The sequence below is a fragment of the Pleurodeles waltl genome, chromosome 2_1 (assembly GCF_031143425.1).
Source record: "Pleurodeles waltl isolate 20211129_DDA chromosome 2_1, aPleWal1.hap1.20221129, whole genome shotgun sequence".
Classification (NCBI taxonomy): Eukaryota; Metazoa; Chordata; class Amphibia; order Caudata; family Salamandridae; genus Pleurodeles; species Pleurodeles waltl.
Genome location: NC_090438.1, coordinates 779,033,941 through 779,057,796, shown reverse-complemented (window position 1 = coordinate 779,057,796; position 23,856 = coordinate 779,033,941). Strand labels below are relative to the sequence as shown.

General features: G+C 44.4%; 1 protein-coding gene across 3 annotated transcripts in view; it reads right to left on the bottom strand.

Annotated features, from left to right (window-relative positions):
• The window catches only part of KIF13A (kinesin family member 13A), a 733,240-nt gene that overhangs the window by 81,355 nt on the left and 628,029 nt on the right, over window positions 1-23,856 (bottom strand). For all 3 annotated transcript variants that reach the window (XM_069218350.1, XM_069218331.1, XM_069218342.1), the window contains 2 exons: window positions 20,616-20,663; window positions 12,274-12,388 (listed from right to left, as the gene is read on the bottom strand). In XM_069218350.1, the coding sequence (XP_069074451.1) occupies window positions 12,274-12,388; window positions 20,616-20,663 (163 nt within the window). The remainder of the gene's footprint in view (window positions 1-12,273; window positions 12,389-20,615; window positions 20,664-23,856) is intronic.

Sequence of the window (23,856 nt, the reverse complement as noted above, 5' to 3'; positions counted from 1 at the left end):
GTGTGGTGTCGAGTTCCACCACAGTCACATCTGTGCTAGACATTTTGCTTCTAAAAGTTGGAATACTTTTTAAGAATCTACAACTAGTTCTAGGTTCTAATTCAAACTTTTACAAACTTTTAAACTCTAAAAGAAATGCTAAACAGGATCTAACACAAGGCCCTAGCAGGTCTTTTAAGAATTTAGAAAACTTTTCAAATTGCAAAAATCAATTTCTAATGACAATTTTGGAATTTGTCGTGTGATCAGGTATTGGCTGAGTAGTCCAGCAAATGCAAAGTCTTGTACCCCACCGCTGATCCACCAATGTAGGAAGTTGGCTCTGTATGTGCTATTTCAAAGTAAGGAATAGCATGCACAGAGTCCAAGGGTTCCCCTTAGAGGTAAAATAGTGGTAAAAATAGATAATACTAATGCTCTATTTTGTGGTAGTGTGGTCGAGCAGTAGGCTTATCCAAGGAGTAGTGTTAAGCATTTGTTGTACATACACATAGACAATAAATGAGGTACACACACTCAGAGACAAATCCAGCCAATAGGTTTTTATATAGAAAAATATCTTTTCTTAGTTTATTTTAAGAACCACAGGTTCAAATTCTACATGTAATATCTCATTCGAAAGGTATTGCAGGTAAGTACTTTAGGAACTTCAAATCATCAAAATTGCATGTATACTTTTCAAGTTATTCACAAATAGCTGTTTTAAAAGTGGACACTTAGTGCAATTTTCACAGTTCCTGGGGGAGGTAAGTTTTTGTTAGTTTTACCAGGTAAGTAAGTCACTTACAGGGTTCAGTTCTTGGTCCAAGGTAGCCCACCGTTGGGGGTTCAGAGCAACCCCAAAGTCACCACACCAGCAGCTCAGGGCCGGTCAGGTGCAGAGTTCAAAGTGGTGCCCAAAACACATAGGCTAGAATGGAGAGGAGGGGGTGCCCCGGTTCCGGTCTGCTTGCAGGTAAGTACCCGCGTCTTCGGAGGGCAGACCAGGGGGGTTTTGTAGGACACCGGGGGGGACACAAGTCCACACAGAAATTTCACCCTCAGCGGCGCGGGGGCGGCCGGGTGCAGTGTAGAAACAAGCGTCGGGTTCGCAATGTTAGTCTATGAGAGATCTCGGGATCTCTTCAGCGCTGCAGGCAGGCAAGGGGGGGGTTCCTCGGGGAAACCTCCACTTGGGCAAGGGAGAGGGACTCCTGGGGGTCACTTCTCCAGTGAAAGTCCGGTCCTTCAGGTCCTGGGGGCTGCGGGTGCAGGGTCTCTCCCAGGCGTCGGGACTTTAGGTTCAAAGAGTCGCGGTCAGGGGAAGCCTCGGGATTCCCTCTGCAGGCGGCGCTGTGGGGGCTCAGGGGGGACAGGTTTTGGTACTCACAGTATCAGAGTAGTCCTGGGGTCCCTCCTGAGGTGTTGGATCGCCACCAGCCGAGTCGGGGTCGCCGGGTGCAGTGTTGCAAGTCTCACGCTTCTTGCGGGGAGCTTGCAGGGTTTTTTAAAGTTGCTGGAAACAAAGTTGCAGCCTTTCTTGGAGCAGGTCCGCTGTCCTCGGGAGTTTCTTGTCTTTTCGAAGCAGGGGCAGTCCTCAGAGGATGTCGAGGTCGCTGGTCCCTTCGGAAGGCGTCGCTGGAGCAGGATCTTTGGAAGGCAGGAGACAGGCCGGTGAGTTTCTGGAGCCAAGGCAGTTGTCGTCTTCTGGTCTTCCGCTGCAGGGGTTTTCAGCTGGGCAGTCCTTCTTCTTGTAGTTGCAGGAATCTGATTTTCTAGGGTTCAGGGGAGCCCTTAAATACTAAATTTAAGGGCGTGTTTAGGTCTGGGGGGTTAGTAGCCAATGGCTACTAGCCCTGAGGGTGGGTACACCCTCTTTGTGCCTCCTCCCAAGGGGAGGGGGTCACAATCCTAACCCTATTGGGGGAATCCTCCATCTGCAAGATGGAGGATTTCTAAAAGTTAGAGTCACCTCAGCTCAGGACACCTTAGGGGCTGTCCTGACTGGCCAGTGACTCCTCCTTGTTTTTCTCATTATCTTCTCCGGCCTTGCCGCCAAAAGTGGGGGCCTGGCCGGAGGGGGCGGGCAACTCCACTAGCTGGAGTGTCCTGCTGGGTTGGCACAAAGGAGGTGAGCCTTTGAGGCTCCACGCCAGGTGTGACAATTCCTGCCTGGGGGAGGTGTTAGCATCTCCACCCAGTGCAGGCTTTGTTACTGGCCTCAGAGTGACAAAGGCACTCTCCCCATGGGGCCAGCAACATGTCTCGGTTTGTGGCAGGCTGCTAGAACTAGTCAGCCTACACAGACAGTCGGTTAAGTTTCAGGGGGCACCTCTAAGGTGCCCTCTGTGGTGTATTTTACAATAAAATGTACACTGGCATCAGTGTGCATTTATTGTGCTGAGAAGTTTGATACCAAACTTCCCAGTTTTCAGTGTAGCCATTATGGTGCTGTGGAGTTCGTGTTTGACAAACTCCCAGACCATATACTCTTATGGCTACCCTGCACTTACAATGTCTAAGGTTTTGTTTAGACACTGTAGGGGTACCATGCTCATGCACTGGTACCCTCACCTATGGTATAGTGCACCCTGCCTTAGGGCTGTAAGGCCTGCTAGAGGGGTGGCTTACCTATACTGCATAGGCAGTGAGAGGCTGTCATGGCACCCTGAGGGGAGTGCCATGTCGACTTACTCGTTTTGTCCTCACTAGCACACACAAGCTGGCAAGCAGTGTGTCTGTGCTGAGTGAGAGGTCTCCAGGGTGGCATAAGACATGCTGCAGCCCTTAGAGACCTTCCTTGGCATCAGGGCCCTTGGTACTAGAAGTACCAGTTACAAGGGACTTATCTGGATGCCAGGGTCTGCCAATTGTGGATACAAAAGTACAGGTTAGGGAAAGAACACTGGTGCTGGGGCCTGGTTAGCAGGCCTCAGCACACTTTCAATTGTAAACATAGCATCAGCAAAGGCAAAAAGTCAGGGGGCAACCATGCCAAGGAGGCATTTCCTTACAGGTTGTAATACCTATTATAAGTACTGCTTGCTATTCTGATTCAAGCAAGTGAATCTATGAAAGATCCAATACTGGATAAGAAAATAAGTTACTTACCTGTAACTGCAGTTACCCAGCATTTATATCTTTCCTAGATTCACATGTAACCCACCATCCTCCCCTTAAAGGCTCACTTTTTACCTCAGTATGCACTTCACTCTTGGGCTTGAAAATCTGAGGGAAACAGCCTCTTTTGGGAGTGTTCTAGAGGGTGCTGGCGCCTGATTGGTCAAGGGTCAAGTTTGGTTCTTTTATCAAAAGGACATAGATAGGATATTCAATTGATTGCTGCTGTCATTACAGCCTATGTGATTCTTATGTACAGCTTTTCTAAGGTAGCGTGGGACTCCCACTTCGACGATGGGGAATGATTCAAGTATATGAATCTATGAAAGATGCAATACTGGATAACCAATGGTCAATGTCTGGCACATCCATTAATATCCAATAAAGAATCATCAACATTTTAGCAATACCCACCAGTAGTAGTGTACATTTTGGTCTCCTTAAACCCTTGTGTTGAGAATATCACAAACTCAACAGTACCGATGAAAAAATAGTATGTACATGCTCTGGGGTAGGGTACCCTTGTTAAATCATTTTATAGCCTGGCTTCCTACAGGTGATATGTGTGGGATGTCTTTCCATAAGCCGGACCACCTTTCCTCTCCAATGACAAAGACTCACTCAAGTCTTCCTGATAATTCACTGCAATGCTTGGGTACTACCCTGAAGAACGGATATATATTTTTTTTTTTTACATATCAGAGAGTAGACCCCAAAGTGATGTTATATTGCGAATGCCTACACTAGTCCAACCCTGTAACGCTGTTTTCACTAGTGTGACAAGCTATGTAGTTCTTGGCCTGTATCCCTTTTCAAGTCACCCTATAATCAAAATGAATCTTCCCACTACTGCTTGTTCCATTGGCATCCAACTCTTTTTAGTCTCTCTAAGTCCATGCTGCTATCATCTGAGGATTCACAGCCTGGTAGTACCATATTATGTCTGGGCAGGCTCCCCCTCTGTCTTACAGCCACAACCATATTCTTGTCAATTCTCATCTTGCCCCGCCAAAATAAATGTGATCATCCTCTGCTGTACTTCTAGTATTTTGTCCTTTAGGACAGCAACTGGCAAGAACTAGAAGATATATAATATGGGAAGGTCAATATTTATCTTAAACAAACATGTATGGCCCAACCAGAAGATGTATAATGTGACCCACTACTTCAAATATCCCACTATCTGATGCAGCAGCATCACCCACTTTTCTTTCTACCAGTCTTCTAGTCTGATTGTCCCAAATGTATAGACTGCCCACTGGGATGGAGATGTTTGATAGTCTTGTGTGCTTAAGTTGAATACAGAAATCTTCTTCAACTTCTCCAGGAGGTCAATTAACACTAATATGTATGTCTTATGGTCAGACAGTCAGTAGAATGTCATCAAAGAAACATTTTATACACGTCTCCCCCCAAATTTAACTCTTTTATTGTTAGAGTTTGCTCGACTGCTGTAGCTAGAGGCTCCACCACCAACAGAAAGAGAAGGCAGATAGCGGGGACTTGTTTCAACACAAAACTGTCCCATTCACTTTCAACCCTCTTCTCAGAGAGAAGGTGTATGTACCTGTTTTTTCCACCAAACCCACAGATAAAGTTTGCAAGAGGACTGTGCAAGACCCAAACAAGACTGGAAGAAACCAAAGGTGCATCCTGACAGAAGCCGACCTGCAAATGAAAGGGAACAAGTTGAGCTTGAGGTGGAGTGTCCGATTGTGGCAGGAGCTACTACCCATTCTTCTGGAGATGCAGGACCAGGTCGACAGTGAAGACAAGGAGTCGGCTGGGCAGCACAGAAGCAGGAGAAGAGTTCCAGAAGTGATGCAGTCGATGTCCCACGTGGGAAGAAGAGTTGCAGTTGGTAAATGGCGTGGAAGAACCACCAACAAGCCTTGGCAAAGGCAAGAGTCGCAGATGAAGAGTTTCAGAGCTGCCGGGGACCAGGAAGGTACAGGGGGACATAACCCAAGGAGGGTAGTCCCAGGTGACCCTTAGCATTGAGGAGAGTCAGAAGTCGAGGATGAAGCCCCCACAAGCAACTCACAAGCAGCAAGTACAGGAGTCACAGTGGGGCCCACTCAGCACACCTGGAGAGGAGTCCCATGATGCTGGAGAAGAAGGCAGGAGACTATGCTTTGTAGGGAAGAATGCTGGAGGCTGGGGCTACATGGAGTCTGAGGATCTTTGGAAGAAAAGTCAACAAACCTTGGTTGGTGCAAGAGCCGCAGTGCTCAGGGGTACTGTCCTGCAAGGAAAGGCAAGGGCTTACCACCTCCCAAGTTGGACAGCTGGTAGAGAGGACCACTCGAGACCACCACCTGTGTTGCAGGATCCATGCAGTTTTGCAGGGGAGAAGAGCCACACAGTCGAAGGTAGTTGCAGTTGTTGCCTGCGGATGCAGAGAAATTACTCCTTCACTCCAAGGGAAATTCCCTTTTGCTTCTTGTGCAGGCTGAAGACTTGTTGCCCTCAGAGGATGCACAACCAGGGAAGTGTTGCAGTTGCTGGAAGAAGTCAGAGAAACAATGTTGCAAAGCGGAATCGTTGGTGGAGTTGCAGATTGTTGGTTCCTGGAGGGTCCAGTTGCAGTTTCGGTGGCCAGAAGATGAAGTAAAAGATGCAGAGAAGTCCTGCTGAAATCCTGCACATCGAAACTGAAGACCCACCCTGGAGGGAGACCCTAAATAGCCCAGGAAGGGGGAATGGTCACCTAGCAGGGTAACCGCCTATCAGAAGGGGGATGTGATGGCACCTGTCTGTCCTGGCCACTCAGATGCTCCCAGGGACCTCTGGCCACATTGGATTCAAGATGGCAGAATCAAGTGGCCAACTGAGGAACTCTCTGTACCACCCTTGGGGTGGTGATGGACAGGGGAGTGGTTACTCCCCTTTCCATGTCCAGTTTTGTGCCAGAGCAGGGACTGTGGGTCCCTGGATTGGTCCAAACCAGTTTATGCAAGGGGGGCACCAAATGTGCCCTTCAAAGCATACCAGTGGCTTGGGGAGGCATCCCCTCCCAAGCTATGTAACACCTATTTCCAAATGGAGAGTGTGTTGCCTCACTCTCCTAAAGGAGTAGTGTTGTGCTCTGCCTTCCTCTGGTTGAGCTGGTCAAGCAGCAGGAGGGCAGAAACCTGACTGAGGGATGGCAGCAGCGCGGTCTGCCTAGAAAGCTGGTAGGAGCAATGATGAGGGTCCTCTAAGGAGTCCCCAGAGTACATGGAGTCATACACCAACTACTAGCAACAGTATTGGGCGGTATAATTCCGACATGTTTGATATCAAACATGCCCAGGTTCAGAGTTATATTATGTAGCTGGGCACAGGACCTGTGTCCAGTATATGGGTAAAATGGCTTCCCCGCTCTTATGAAGTCCAGAAAAATGAAGATGGAGTTTGCAGGGCCACCTCTGCTCATGCAGGTGTGCCCTCACACACAGGTACGTGCACCCTGCCCTCTGGGCTAGACAGGCCTACCATAGGGGTGACTAACAGTAACTTGGTGCAGTGACCTGTAGTGAAAGGGTGCATGCACCTTTTCACTCCGGCTGCAACAGCTGGAAATGCCTGGTGCCCCAATGCCCTGGGTACCTAGGTACCGTATACAAGGGACTTACATGGGTGCACCAGTATGCCAATTGTGGGGTGTACTAAGTTAGGAACAACCACATTTTGAGGGAGAGACAGTCACTGGGGTTCTGGTTCGCAGGATCGCAGCGAACTCAATCAAAACACACTAACAGCAGGCAAAAAGTCATGGTAACCATGCCAAAATGAGGGTACTTTCCTACATCTGGAACCTGCATTCTCCACTACAAAGGCTACTCTTCTGCTATTGTTTCTGCCCCGCCCATGCTTGATAAAGCCTACCTGAACAATCTCTATTAAAAAGAACATTAAATTATTCAGCTGTGTAGACAGAAGTTTTATGAAGATTTTTATGTCCGTGTTCAAAAGAGTAACTAGTCTAAATGATACACACACTTCAGGGTCTTTCCCTGGTTTAGGGTAAGAGTTATTTATATATGTCTCATGCACTGATTGAGTCAAGCTTTCATTATAAGTGAGAGGTAGGTCATCCATGTAACCAATTCTTAGAAAAACAAAACATTTTATAGAAGCCCATGGGAGGCCATCAGGGCCCAGTGTCTTATGCGGGTCCACGTGCTTTAGTGCTAGGAGTACTTCCACCTCTTTAATGGGAGTTTGTAGATCATTAATAAATTATTGTGTTAGAACCACAAACCTACATGCCAGAACAAAACTGCGAATATCTAAAGTCTTTTCTCGATCGTTAACATAATACTATTTAAAAAGCCCCCATAAAAAGGTAATTTTCTTGCTCCTTGGTTACCCAACCAGCTCTTAGTCTCTTGAGTGACAAAATGTGTCTTTTTACCCACAGCGCTTTAAGCCTCCAGGCTAACATGGGAGCAATTTTGTCTCCTTTTTTAGGGTCGAGCGCAAAGTGCTCTGTCCCTGGTTTAATCTCTCTCTGGGATTTTAACCACGCCCATGACAAGCCCATCAGTTTGGTTGGTTTGTGGGCTTGCCTTTTAAAATTGGCTTGATTTAATTGGTGAAAGGTATGCATACGTCATGCTTTTTCTAGTGTTTAAACCGCCTCAAGCGCACTGCCCAACTACTGAAACATACTAGGCTCCATGTTTTCCGTATGGTTTCTGCACTACTTTTTCTCTATTTCGTAGGCAGCGCGATCTCGCTGGGCAGTAGTAGAGCATTTTGCATGACATCGACCCTGTTACATGGATATTTGCACTTTTGCCGGTCATATGGATAATTGCACTTTTGCCGGTTACATGGATAATTGCACTTTTGCCGATACGTTTCACTGTCTCCGAACTTGTGTGTCCTTTTGTGTGCTTGCTTTGCGCTCATGGAGGCCATCGGCTCATTTGTGTGAAACTGTTTTACTTTTCGGTTTATGTGGCAAGACAAGTCCAGTTAAGAGTTTACAATGCTAATAACAAACTCAAGCAAACCTGAGTCCCATTGCATTGCAAATGCTTGTTAAAGAAATGTTTGCCTCAGTTTGAGAGAATCAGTCGCTGTTTTGTTTATTCTAAGGACTGAAAGCTGTACTTTTAATATTGTCAGTTGTCTATGGCCCGAACAAGCTGTTCTTTATCAATTACCTGTAGTGCCTTGATCTGGGTTTTCTATGACCTATTTTATAACTCTTGCTCCTTCAGCTAATATAGCTATTGCAAATCCTCTGATTGTTGCCTTAAGAGCACTGACAGAAAAGTGTCTGCAACCTGAATCATCCGAAAATAGTCCACAATCCCTAAGGATACTGTGGCTCGGTGCACTGGAGTGCTAAGAAGTCACTTGTTCAGTCTCCAAGACTTCCATATTGTATGCCTCTCCTGGCTGACCAAACAATATATACATGTGAGCATGATCTTAAAGGAAGCTCTCCGATATCTTTCTATCTTCAAATGGGCGAATCAGATGCGAAGAGATAATCTATGTGGAATATGATCCCAGCTAAAGCCCATGATGTCACTCTAGCTAGAATGCAAAGTAGCAAGCAGAGTTACACAATACTTTTTTTCTTTAACTATTAAGTCCTTTGTGCAGAAAGATTTTTAATGTCAGTGTTTACATTTTGTTTATTCAATTGGGAAGAAGTCATTTTTACTCATCTCCTACAGACCCCCTCATTTCACACTTTTTTTTTTTTTTAAACTGTGCCACACTCCTTACCAATCCATTTCACTTGAATTTTATTACGTGACAGGGTTTCAACCCACCAGTCATGGGTTGCCATGCTTAGCCTGTGCAGGCAGCAGGCATCTGTGGGTCAGCAGCTCTTCCAATTATCTCCAACCTGTGGCCAGTGCCTATCTGCCTCACGGTGCTAAGTCACCGTCTAGCATGTAGTAGTTCACAGCACATTTCACCTTGTTGGAATGGGCCCAAGTATCTCTGACAATCATGATTCAGCCCATTGACTACCACACAGTTCTCTAAAACACATGAAGCAAAACCCAGTATGGATGGAGTTTACTGTGCTGAAACTGCAAGTTCTCTGGAGTCTGGCCTTCAGCACAATGGTTGCAAACATCTTCCCAATCGGCTGTATGTGGCAGTAAAGGGAGTGTGTAAAGGACACAATGTAAGAAACTAGACTTGGAGGGTGAGAAACAAGAAGCCATAATTTTGGGGCTTCATGATAATGCAAGGGGACTCCAAGCATGTGTTAATTTGGCCTGCAATGAGTGACAGCGCTCTAAACCAATTTTTCCCAAACTGTGGGTTGCACGACGATTTTTGGTAGGACTCTAAAGTCTATGCAATTAATAAAGATGCCTTTAAATTCTGTATTTATCTTGTCACATTTGCTGCACTTCAAACACAGGGGTCATGTGTCAGGCTATGTCTTGTGACAAATTGCTGCTTATTTAACATGGGGATTGGTATTTACAAACTCCTCTCATTTTGCACTTGGAGAAAGAGAAGTAAAATGGATTATGTGAATCTTGCTGAGGTACGGGGTGAAATTAAAGGCTGTAGGATGTATTTTCTGTAACGCAAAAAACACAATGTAAATACTTGTCAATGAACTGTACACATTCAGTGGGTTAGGAAAGCAAACATTAAGCACAATATTTTGTAATTCTGAAGTGTGATAGAAACTAAGATATTAGCAGGTTCAAAACAAATCAAGACAGTTTACTTGTGATGCACAAATAATAAATATTCACTGTAATTGGATTTCTACTTTATCATTTGTGTGCAATAGAGCAGTATCGGTAAAACTATGTCTATGCAAATTAAATTTAGTGTATATTTCAACAGAAAATGTGCTGTCTATAAATATCAGTGCATTACGACATGATGCTTTACATTACGTTAACAAAAAAATGCAAAAAACCACCCGCCTTATGTCCATTAAAGCTAGTTGGTTTGCTAAAGTTTGTTGTTAGGATTATCAGGTTGTGGTTCTAAAACATTTAGGAAGTGCTGCTTTACATATCATCCTTCACAGACTTACCTCCTCTTCTTGTCAGGATTTTACCTTCTACACCATGGGTACTCATTTGTTCTTCCAGTTGAACCTAACACTATAGAAAATTACTAAATCTATCCCAGATTTTCTTTCATCTTAATGTGCTTTCATTTTGGAAATTGAGCTTGCTTAGTTCAAGAGCCCGGTCTTCTTGAACACCCTTTCTTACTCTTTTTTCATACCTTTATATCCTTTTCAAGAAATGCCCTACAGATGTGCCATCTTTCGAAAGTACCAATTGTTTTTGCCTCAAGTACCATTTTGAAAGTTCCATCTAGTACAGCCTGAGCTATCTGACAGCCATTAGAATCTGTCAAGCCATCCTTTGTTTTAAAGTATTTCAAATGCACTTAAATTAACACAATATTCCCAGAAAGATGCATAACATATATTTCAGGCCATGAACATACTTAAAAGAAACCAATCACAGTTTAATTAAACAGCACAGAAGTAATATTTGTTTAAAAAATGTATGTAGCACCACAAATATAAGATCTTTACCAACATAGATCAAAAGGCAATTACAAAACTATCGCCATATACTAGATTCTTAGCACAAACTATATTAGATGATTTAGTCACATATCTATAAATGGGCCTCGGATGGTTTCAAACTTACTTTTACAGATCTAAGATGTGACAGGTATGATGTGGTTGAGGGGTTGGGGGGAGGGGTGGAAGGGAAGGGGGGCAGGGAATCACTGCGTAATAGCTGAGGAACCCCTTGCGGGCCACCTCTGCCTTTTCAACTCCCATTTACCCTACAGGCCTCTCTCTGAAAGGTCTTAGGTTGCTATGTGTCCTAAATGGACTGGTACTGATGGTATGGGGTTTCTTACCTGAACCCACAAGTGTGACACCTCCCCTGCATTGCTGCTTCTACAAAGCAGTTTTGAAGCTAGGGGACTTTAGGGTACAAATGGACTTGTCTATATCAGTGTCCTGTTTATTTTTTCGAGCTTTTAGTCAACAATGGGGCTAACAGATGCTTGATGTCAAAAGGGAAATTCAAGAGGTACTGTTGCACCTCAGGTCTAACCCCTGACAGTCCTAAGCCAGGCATGCCTGCAAAGGAGGATGGTGATATTAATACCCCTCAAAGTCATATCTGCCACATCGATGGTGCATCTGGTATTGGCATTACTCATGGCTTTCTCCTCAGCAGACAACCCTTGTGCTATTTTTTGATGAGCTTCTGGTATGTGTTTCACCAGCTCATCCATTTTTTTGAAGTGGTACCTGTTGTACCTGGAAAGGAAGCCATCCAAACTAGTAATGTGCCAGTGTGTGGCCACCCCAAACTCTACCCTGCAGTATCAATTTGCATAGACACCTTGTGTGGAGTTTAGGCATTTCCAGTGGTCTGTGCATGCGCCCTCTTACAGGTGGTGTAAACAACTAAGGAGCCAGAGAAAATGTGTCCACAAGTGTAAGCCAGACTATCTAGGGCAGGCTTGTCCTTTTTCTCCTAATTGGGGGTAACTTTGTTGGCTTTCACTGGCTCCTCAAAGTTGTCGGTGGCTGAGCTGAACATGCCTTTGAACATGGGGAGGTAGTGGAACACATGCTCTTTCTTATACAATGCTTCAAACAGGAAGTCGTCTTTGTCTACCACTTTGTGGAGTTTGACCTGATGATATTGTGAAGCATGTACATCTGCAGCCACAGATGGCATTACACCTCACCTGAAAGGAGATGGGAAATAGGTGGTCATTGTCAACCTTTGTAGATAATATGACAAAAATCTGAAAAATGCTAAAATAAACCAAAACATTACTAAACAGAACCGCAATCCGCTTCTGTTTCTACTGAAAGTCGCTGTTGAAATATACTCATTAGATACCACTTTTCTGTCAGTGAATTTCTATTTACAACTTCAAGAATGTATAATCCCTTGAAATAGCAAGGGAAAAATAGCCAGCTCAACCAGAAGCACAAGCTGGCTAGATCTGCTTGTTTCAAATCACTCCAAATAAATAGAAGTGTAGACTTTAACAGGCAGCTCACATAGAAAGGTATGCTCTGCTGGCTTATGGTTAAGTCTGGATGATTTGGATGAAGCTTCAAACCTATACCCAAGAAAGAGAAAATGATTATATTGAAACAGATTAACAATGATGATGGAAAATGCATCTCACCACTGCCGCTGTCTTTATTCCTTCTTGGAGACTCCCTGGGTAAGGTGCCATAGCAGGATACATCCTGATAACTGGACGAACAGTCAGACATTTCAAGATGGCCTTCTGACCAACCCTGCAAAACAAAATGATGGTCTTCAGCATTAGATAAGTATTGGGGATGTACAGCAGTAAACACCTTTTCATAAAAGTTTACAATCATTAATAAAATGATTTTCAAGAAAGGCGCCCATTGTGTGCAATCACCCTCAAGGCAGTCCTGGCGCTAAAATTAAGGGAGCAAAGTAGAGTTGGTAGGCTTACATGGAAAGCTAGGTTCTCAGATTTTTCTTGAAATAATCAGTGCATGGGAAGTTACAGAGGGAAAAAGAAAGTGTGTTTCATAGCACTGGAGCAGAGTGAAATGCAGAGGGATGTCGTAGTCTAGCTTATTTCATGGGAAGAACCTTTACCGTAATCAGCTACAAGAACCTCAGAGAGTGAGATGGCTTGCAGAGTTGGACTTTGTTCTTTAGGAGGTCCTGAGCAGAAAACAGCACTTTGAACCATGCACATATATTTAAACTGTGTTTCTCATTTTAATGCATAGCCAACTAAATTGGCTCAGAACAGCTGAGCTGGAAGAAGTGTGGAGAGAATTAAGAACCAAGTGAGTGGCAGAATTCTGTATACTTCTAGAGGGGAAGATGCAGAGGTACAGAGAACTTCTGTAATCTAGGCAACAAATGATGAGAGTGAACCACCATATTTAACAGAGATCAGGGGAAAGTGTTTCCTCAACATTGTAAAAAGTATGAAAGAATGAAAGTCTGATTGATCACTTTGGAAACAACAGACTACAGTAAATGATGAAGCCTAACTTTTTATAGGAATCAACTGGCAGTGGAAAAAGACCTCATCTTTTGAACTACCACAAGGCATTCCAGTTGAAAGTTTGTTGATGAAACAGGACTTCCTCAATTTTGTTACTATTAGGTTTGCGACTGGTTCCCCTCATCCAGGTGGCCACTGTCCTGTTGCAGGAGCAAAGGCTGTTTCAAGTCAATGCTGGCTGATAAAGAGTCAACCAAATTAATGGTTTCCAATTATAGCGAGGACTGCTTAAGGCCTTGCAAGGTTTCTGTATGGAAATGGCAGAAGAGAAGTAGGTCAAAAGTTGCTCACAGTAGAATGAGCTGAAGGAAAAACAAAGGACTGTCAACTTATGTAACCAACGTATCACCCAGACACGTTCCCCAAATTCAAACTCTCATTCCACAAATATTGCATAAGATAAAGAACTTATGATGTAAGCATCCCAGTCATAAGTGCTCTCCCAAACACACAAAGATATACCTCAGTATTTCAAACATAAGAAAGCAAGGTACTTACCTATAACTACAGTTATCCAGTATTGATACCTTTCATAAATTCACATGCTTGAATCATCCCAGTAGTCGAAGTGGGTGTCGCACGGTACATGAAAAGCAATAAGCAACAAAATATTTTCCCATAGGCTATAATGCTAATCCAATGACTCATTTAGCCTATCTTTGTCCTTTTGTGAAAGGACCCAAACTTGACTCCTGGCCAATCAGGCACCAGCACCCTCTAGAACACTCTCCAGAGAGGCTCTTTCCCTCAGATTTTCTGGCACAAGAGTGCGGACTATGTCCTGAGAAGGAAATGCGAGCCTCGAAGGGGAGGAGGGTGGGTCATATGTGAATTTATGAAAGATACCAATACTGAATAACTGCAGTTACAGGTACGAAATTTGTATTCTTATCCAGTATTGGATCTTTCATAAATTCACATGCTTGAATCTGAATAGCCAGCAGTACTCCTAATAAATGTTATGCCCGCAGTGGATTGTGGGTGCGAGCATTGTAATCCTTTAAAACATAGTACCAAATAACATACCTATAAAACTTACTCTATGCGTATAAAACAAACATATTCAACAAAATTGCATAGCAATTATAGACTACTGGATATAGAATTAGGTCTACACATTAAAGGAAAGATCTCACCTTAATGAAATAGATGACGTAGGACCGCCTGTCCAACGAGGGAATAAGTTCTTTGTGACGATTCCAAACAGTAGTGCTGCGCAATAGAGTGTGTAGTCTTCCACGCTGCAGCCTGACATATCTTATCCAAAGTAATCCCTTGAAACAAAGCAGCCGATGTGGAGACTTCTCTTGTGGAGTGCCCTCTTGGGCGCTTAGTCAATGGTCCCGCTTTTGTGCGGCAAAACTGAATGGTGGATGCAATCCACTGGGCTATGGCAGCCATAGTGACTCCTGTCCCTTGCCGTCCTTGAGCATATGAGACTAGCAGCTGATCTGTCTTCCAAAGCTGCTTAGTACGCTGAAGGTAAAATTTCAAGCATCTCTTGATGTCTAATGAGTGAAGAGTCTTTTCTGCGATTGTTGACGGATTCAGGAAAAAAGTTCTTAATATTACTGGCTCGTTCAAGTGAAAGGATGAGGGCACTTTAGGAATGTACCTCAGGTTAGTTCTAAGAAGAATAAAGTTGTCTGAAAAGATAAGGTAGGGCTCCTTAATGGTAAAGGCCTGTATATCGCTGACTCTTCTCGTGGATGTAAGAGCAAGTAGAGTTGCCACCTTCCATGTGATGAATTTCAGATCCGCTCTGTGAATAGGTTAGAATGGGGCTTTCATTAGCTGAGACAGAACTATATTTAGATGCCACTCTGGCGGAGGTGGACGCACCGAAGGAAAAGTACGAAACAGACCCTTAATGAACTGCTTGATAATTCTGGATGAGTCCAGTGAGGGCATATCCGCCAAGCGTCTATCAGAAGCTATAGCTGCCAAATGGATCTTAACAGATGCGTGACATAGCCCAGCCTTTGAAAGGATGAGAAGGTATGAGAGAATTTGCTCCGGCCCAATCTTTAACGGATGGAATTTGTTCTGCAAGCACAAGACACAAAATCTCTTCCATTTGAGTCTGTACGTCCTATTTGTACTGTCAGCTCATGCCCTGGACAAAATCAGTTTGCATTCCTCATCAATGTTCATACCCTGGAACTCATGGAACTCAGGAGCCATGCGTGCAATTGCAGAGATGCTGGATCTGGATGAAGAATCTGACCTTGACTTTGTGAGAAAGTCGTGCTTGCAGGGAAGGCATATGGGATTGGTCGCCGCCTGGGAATTAATGGGAAATGAAGCATATGCAAAGATCCCGGAACATCTCATAGAAAGAGCATTCCCCCACGACCCCAGGCGTGGGTATCGACTGGCGTAGAATTAGCATTTGGTGTTCTTATTGGTGGCAAATAAATCCAGGGTCGGTCGTCCCCAGCATAGAAAGATGCTGTCCAGTTACTTCTGGTCGAGTTCCCATTCGTGGCAGTTGTCGTCAGTCCTGCTGAGAGTCCGCCAGGACGTTGTTGACACCTGGCAGGTGCTCCACTCTCAGGGAAATGTTATGCAGTGTGAGCCAGTCCCAGAGAGATTGAGCTTCTCTTGAGAGGGACAGAGATCTTGTTCCTCCGTGCTTGTTGATGTAGAACATGCTTGTTGTGTTGTCTGTACGGACCAACAAAGACAAACCTGCAATCCGTGGAAGGAACGCCCTGAGCGTGAGAAAAATTGCTTTTAACTCCAACAGATTTATGTGCCTTCTTCTTTGCACGTCCGACCATCTCCCTTGAATGCGCATGTCCTGTAGATGACCTCCCCAACCCTCCAATGAAGCGTCCATTGTGATAATGAAGTCTGTCATCGGAGTGAGAAAGGTCAACCCTTGAGAAAGATGGTTGGTTTGAGACCACCATTGCAATGTCTCTACTATTCTCAGTGTAACATTTATTAAATCCTCGAAGAATCCTTGGGATTGGGTCCATTGCAGCTGTAACTCCTCTTGCAATGGTCTCATTTTCAACCTTGCCAGGCGGACTAGGACGATGGATGAGGAGATCATGCCTATAAGCAACTTGAACACCCGTACTGAAACTGACTATCTTCTTGAGATTTTGACAGTCATGTTGGTTAGTTTTTGCTGCCGTGCCTGTGTGCGGTACGCTTTGCTCTAGATGTTGTTGAGTTCTGCACCCAAAAAGACTATCCTGTGTGTGGTAAGAGTGACTGATTTCTGGAAATTTAAAGTTAGACCTAAACTGTGAAATAGTTCTAGGCAGACGTTGGTGGCCTTGGATGCTAGATGCGATGTAGGGGCTTTTATCAGCCAGTCGTCCAGGTATGGGAAGACCTGAAAACCCCTGTTGTGGAGGAAGCCTGCTACAGGGGCAAGACATTTCGTGAAAAATCGTGGCGCTGACTTCAAGCCAAATGGGAGGACCTTGAATTGATAATGGGCACCTGCCACAGTGAAGAGGAGATATTTGCGATGTTTTACATGTATCGGTATGTGGAAATAAGCATCCTGGAGATCCATCGTTGTCATGTAATCTCCAGGGTTCAAAAGGTGCAGGATATTCAACAGTGTGACCGTACAAAAGGATTGCTTCCTTAGAAACTTGTTCAACTTCCTGAGGAATAGGATTGGCCTCCATTCCCCTCACCTCTTCCTTATTAGAAAGAACCGGGAACAGATCCCAAGCCCTCTGTGCTGCACCGGAATTTTCTCTATAGCTCCTTTGGCGAGCATTAGGAAAACCTCCTGCTGAAGCAAGTGAAGATGAAGTGGTTTGGATTTTCCTGGCGGATAGTGCTGTGGTTTTTGTATAAATTCCAGCATATGACCTTGTGTCACTATATCCGGCACCCATTTGTCCAATGTTATGCTTTTCCAATTCTGAAGGTAATTGGAGATGTTAGCTCCCACCTGATGGCCCTGTTAATACTGTGGAAGCGTAGCCGGTGCCGGACAAGAATCATTGCTTGCGAGGCTGATCAGAGGTTTGGGAACTCTGTTTTCTCCTTCCTCCCTGTCTAGCATAGGAAGCTGTGGATGGTTGCCTACATTTCTGCTGATAGGCTGGTCTATATTGAGGCTGTTGATACTGCAGATGGTAGAAATGTTGAAAAATCCCTACCTCTTGCTCCCCGAAAGGTACTGCAAAGTACCCAAGGACCGAGCAGTGTTAGTGTCAGCCTTGATGGCCTGTAATACATCGTCTACATGTTTACCGAAGAGAGACTCTCCGTCGTACGGCATGTCTAGAATTCTGGACTGTACCTCTGGTTTGAAAGAGGTCGCTTTTAACCAACCTTGGCGGAGTTATACAGCCGCTCCTGCCAGCTGGCGAAAACCCGTGGAAAATCTCTTGCCCACATTATCCAGTCTTCTTCCTTCCCTATCAGGAGGAGCAGATATAGGCGTTGACAGGTTCTGAGAATGCCTTTGGGCAGCTTGGGAGATCACAGAGTCTGGTCTTGGAAGCCCTGTCAAACACGCAGGAGAGTCCTGTGTCGCTTTATACTTTTTGTCAAGCTTCTGTGGAACTGGTGGAACAGTCACTGGGTTCTGCATGATCTTGATACCCTCACTCCAAATGAAGTCTATAATAGGAATAGCCCTCACAGACTTTATTGCTTGTTCCTTGAAGTCACGGAGGAAGCATTCTGACTGCGAGACCGACGTTGGCAAGTGAAATCGTGTGACCGCCCTATCCATCAAGTTGTGAAACCCACCTATATCCTCCGGTGGAGAATCTAAAGGACGAGGAGGTGGTGTGGAAGGAGTAGGGGCTATTTAATCATCCCATTCCTCACTAGGACGCTGTGATGTTGAAACCTCTCTTTCATCCCCAGACGTAGAAACCTCATCTCTAGCGGGAACAGCTAATGTGGACTGCGGAGTCAGCCTAGGAGTTGCTGGAGGTGGAGGTATTCTCCTTGGTGTAACAGGAGAGGTTGGAAGAGGCGATTGGTCCTCCGCTGCAGTTGGGAACCTTCTCTTGTAATCCTGCAACATAGACTGCAAGTCCTGAATCAAGGAGGCAGGCATCTGTACAGTGCCTCTTGGCTGATGCGGAGGGTCGTAATAGCATCCTTGATGAGAGTAATAAAGCTGGTATTGATCGTACTCATCATCATCATCCTCCTGATACTTAACACGCAACTGGGAGGGGCTGGGTACATCACCAAATGGGCCTTCATATGACTCTTCCCAGTCCAGCAGGTGACTAGCCAGCAAGGTTGTTACTTTACTTGGTGAAGTATCCTGTGGATATATTGTAGACCTAGACATTGCTGTAATCTTGACTGTAGCGTGAAGATCAGGAGACCCAGAAGAAATTGGAATAACATCCTGGCTTACAGCTACCATTGGCATCATAAACGGTGTCAACGACGATGGTGCAGTCGACAGAACTGATGTTGTGGACGATTTCTCCATCAACTACGGTCTCGTTGGCGGTGGTGTCATCAATGGTGGCCTTGTCAACTGTGGTGTCGTCGACAGCAGTCCCATCAACGGTCTCCTCATCAACAGTATTCTCATCAACAATGTCATCAATGACGATGGCCTCGTCGACGTTGGTGTTAATGTTACCTTCAAAGACTAAGGGGGTCATTCTGACCCCGGCGGGCGGCGGTTGCCGCCCGCCTGGCGGGAACCGTTATTTGGCCGCACCGCGGTCAGAAGACCGCTGGTGCCATTCCAACTTTCCCGCTGGGCTGGCAGCGCTACCCAAGGTAGCGCCCGCCGGGCCAGCGGGAAGGGGGCCTGCAACACTGAAGCCGGCTCCGAATGGAGCCGGCGGTGTTGCAGGTGTGCGACGGGTGCAGTTGCACCCGGCGCGCTTTTCACTGTCTGCTAGGCAGACAGTGAAAAGCAGGCTGGGGCCCTGTAAGGGGACCCCTGCACTGCCCATGCCATTGGCATGGGCAGTGCAGGGGCCCCAGGACACCCGTTCCCGCCAGCCTCTTCCTGGCGGTGAAAACCACCAGAAACAGGCTGGCGGGAAGGGGGTCAGAATCCCCAAGGCAGCGCTGCTTGCAGCGCTGCCCTGGAGGATTCTCCCAGCCGGGGGAAAACCGGCGGGAAACCACCGGACCCGGCTGGGTGACCGCTGCTGTACCGCCGCGGTCGGAATGACGTTTGAAGCACCGCCAGTCTGTTGGCGGTGCTTCCGTCATTCGCGACCCTGGCTGTCTATGACCGCCAAGGTCGGAATGAGGGCCTAAGTCTCCTCTGGATGAGCCTTAGTCGTAGTCGACAACGTTCTCGTCGATAAGGCGGTGGAGACAGTAGATGTGAAAACCGTAATCGTCGTCACTGTTGTCGATGGTGGTGTTGTTGTCGTCTTTAGTTACCTTTCTAGAGGTGGAAGGCTCAGATGAAGGAGAACGGTGTGATGACTCCTCCTTTCGACGAGAGGATGGCTCAGATGAAATTGAGCCTTGTCCGCCCTTAGCACCTTCTTTATGATGCATTTTATTAAGTTTCCTGGATCTTTCAGCCAGTCCCATGTCCTCAGATCTGGACCTTTTATGCGGCCTTTCTGACTCACTCTACTCACCTGAAGTACTGGATTTTGCGAGTAACCATGTCAACAGCCTACCCTCTCTGTCTCTGAGGGTTTTCGCAGAGAAAGTGCGGCATATCTTGAAGTCTTTCACCTGGTGTTCTGGATATAAGCAGTATAAGCAGTCTTTATGTGGATCATCCACATGAAGCCTTTCCTTGCCACAGGTCTTACAAGGGCAGAAAAGGCTTTTCCTGGAAGAATCCAACATTTTCTAAAGTTTCCTGTCAGAAGTAGAAAACTGAGCAGAGCTCAGGGAGACTCCCTTCACACGACGTGCGGCAGAAAATCTGAGGGAAAGAGCCTCTCTGGAGAGTGTTCTAGAGGGTGCTGGTGCCTGATTGGCCAGGAGCCAAGTCTGGGTCCTTTCACAAAAGGACAAAGATAGGCTATATGACACATTTGATTAGCATTATAGCCTATGGGAATTTTTTTGGGGTGCTTATTGCTTTTCATGTACTGTGGGACTCCCACTTTGACGACGGGGATGATTCAAGCATGTGAATTTATGAAAGATCCAATACTGGATAACTACAACTGTTGAGGCACTTAAGCCTCAAAACAATCTTGTTTATTGCTAGCTATGTTTGTATGCACAAAGAAATGAACTTGCTAAAGGGTTTCAAAATGTAGTTGCTTTTTCCAGGGTGCAAAATATCTAGTGCACAAATAATGTGATAGCGTATTAACTATCTTTGTTATTAAGACAGTTCATTCAGACTAATTTCTGATGTCAAGCTTTTGTAGCAATCCCTAGTTTATAATAAGGTTTAACTTCTGTAAATGTCTTTTAGAAAGTTCTCCATCAATTCAGAAGAGCCATTCCATGCTACAAAGGGACAGAGTAAAAGTAAATAAACATGGCACAGATAAGTAGCTTAATTGTAAAACCCATACCTTTTCATCATCTTCACAGCCAGAAAGATCTAATCGGCTGGAGGATACCTGGAAAGCACAAAAAGACAAAGAATAAAATTCAATAATACTAATTCCCTTTCCCAAAAATAAAATAGAAGAATTAAACTGGTAAAACCAGCAACTATCTCTCCATACGTCCTAATTTCTCTCCTTCATAGTTTCTTGAGGTTCTGCACGACAAAATTATAGTTAGCCCACTAAACAAGATAAGTTTAGAAATTCTTATGCATAAAGGCCCCCAGCCTGGGAGACATTATGAAACCTGCAGCTACATTTGGTGTTGCATTGGCACTGACTGACCCACCCTGCCCAGCACAGGATTATAGTGCCTCTACTACATTTCTTGCTAACACTGTGTGGCACCCACATCTAAACCTTAACTCACACTGTTCTCACTGGACTGGGTTCCTGCACTCCTTCAGCGGCCCAGTGCCTTAAGTCCTTGAGCCCTGCTCACCTGGCCTACTCCCTCTGAGATTATGGATGCCTGCTGACCCTGGCAACTGGGAATCGAATTACAGCATCCTCATGGTCACTGGTGGGAAACAATAGTTCCAGGTGTCGTCTTGCTCACCCCACTACTCACTGTCACTAAGGATTATCAGCCAGCGCTCATCTTTGAGTCCTTCAGGGCTATGGGGCGCAGAGACCCCAAACAAAGGTGCCTTAATTAAAAAAAAAACAGAAATCTGCAGGTCAAACGCAGCCCGCACCAATGGTGGAAGACCAAAATGTACGCAACACTGACCAGAATCCACAATTAGGTACTGATGCAATCATAGCGGAACTAAGGGCAGGCTTTTGGGCCATTGATGGTGTAAGAGCATACATTTTGTAATAATAATATATATATAAAATCATACTTATATTTCGATATATTAATCATTATGTATTAATTTTATATTAACTTGAAAATTGTCACCGACTTAATGGCTGCCATCAAATGAAAAGGCCTGCATTTGTTTTCTAATTCTAATACTAAGTTGATTAAATTATTCTGTCTCTTTAAGAGTGTGTTCCTTGCTAAAATAAATGTCAAAAATAAATGTGTATTTAGTGGCCCCTGCTGGGCTGAAGCAGATGCAAAGTCACTGTGCAATGTTATTTCTATAAAATGTTTATAATGTGTTATGTTTTTGAGCTGCATTTCCACAGCCTAACAGACTTCATTCATTGTATTTGTATATTTTGCTTGTAGTTATGTTTCTAACCTATGTTCTTTGCCTCTAGGAGAGAAATGGTGTGATGAGAATGTTTCTATAATTTGTAATCAGTATCCGGTGACAACATAGTTGAAGGGGTTGAACAATGGGTCCACAGATGCAATGGAAGAAAAGAATGTACATGTTATAAATTTATTAGTTTGAATTTCGTCAATGGAATAACAGCAAATAGAAAAGCTTAGAGCTAAAATTTTATATAATTTGATATTTGTTAGTGTTCTGAGTGGACATAATTTTCTCATCTTATTTTCTAAATCAATCAGAGTGTTTAACAAGTTTAATTTAATGTTTAGTCAACATTGGTTTTTGGGGTCATTTTTTTTATGCTTTTGTTCCTGTATCCTGAGTTCCAGAGATCTTACTTTTATAATCTGTCATTTTGACATTTCAAGCTTTGCCAGTTAATCTACTGACATGCTGGTGTTTATTTTTTTATTATTATTGAGCAATTAATTTGATGGTTTAGTTTATTCTATAGTCCAAATTCTAAACCAGACCCCTCAATTTGTTCTTGTTTCGATGCTGATGTCTGATGTTGCTCTCCACCTGATGAAGTAGATGTTGTTGCTGAATACCTTAGTGATTTGGTAAATGTATGAACTGTGTATTGTTATTTGTCTTTTGTTTTCAGGTACCAACTGTTACAATTACAATACTGCTTCTAATTTTGATAGCACCTTAGCTAGATGTTTTCTAAATTCATGTTGCTAAATTCTTTTACATGAAGTCCAACATGTTAATGCTAATTAGTGGTTAGTGAGGTGTTACTCTCATATTCCTGAATGGACTTTGATTCCTTTCTTTGTTATTTCAATGTATTTAATTTCTCTTGCTCAGATTCTATTGCTATGGTTCTGTGTAATGACCAATCTGTTTGCATTGATTAAGCTTAGATTCATATGCTGACTAAATCAACCTGTTGTTTCTATACATGTATCATTTGTGTGTGAGAATTATTTTCGTGACTCTAGCATTGTTAATATAGGGAAATAAAACTTCAACTTCTTAATAAACTGGTGTGATTATTGACACACTAATTGATTACTATATGCTTAATTTACATTGTCTAAGGCATATTACCTGTGACGTTTTCTCTAAAGCAGATTTGGTTTGGTTCATCAGCCTAGAGTATAAAATCCACTATCTAGTCTGTCAAGGCTAAAATATAGCCAGGATTTTCTGCTTTAGCAATGGCCACTTTCATACTCTGGCCAGACGACCGAATACTATGAATGAACGACTTGACCGCCACGAGAATTGAATAACCTCTGCTGAGGGGAGGGTGTCTGACCTGGAGGACGGTGCTGCGCAAACCATGAAACAGCTGGAATGTATGGAGAATCTGTTAAAAACAATGGCTATGAAAAATGAGGAGTTGGAAGCTAGGGATCGGCAAACTAACCTATGCTCACTGGGAATACCGGTGTTCAAAACACAGGCTGCCTTGACCTTTTTGTGGAAAAATTATAGACTGATCTGTTTGGTGCACAGCAATTCACTCCAACTTTCGTGGTTGAGCGTGGGAGGTGGTGCATGCTGTGCACAAACTAGACTGGTGTCTCCCAACCATCGACAAACTTCTCCACTTTCAGTTTCTACGACGGGTCTACATAGCCCCACGACCAACATAAATATAATCAAACTCACACCACAAACTGTCTTGAAATGTCATACTCATGGAGCAGACTTCATTCGTACGGCTTAATCCTGTAGGGTTGTTGACACATACTGGCACAAAAGTTTCATAAAATTGTCTTAGATTCTTGAATTTGAACTTGATGAAGACCCACTAATTGCCCTTATCGGCTATGCGCTAGATCGCCTTAAAAGTACCAGGCAATTCGCCGCCATTGCCCTCCTTCTGGCTAAACAAGAAGTTGCAATCCATTGTGGTGGACGTTTCCCCCCCTTCCGCAGCCAAATGGCTCACCAGCATGACGTCCTGCAACATGATTAAAGAAATATATGCATCCCTACAACCCCTGATTTCAAGGGCT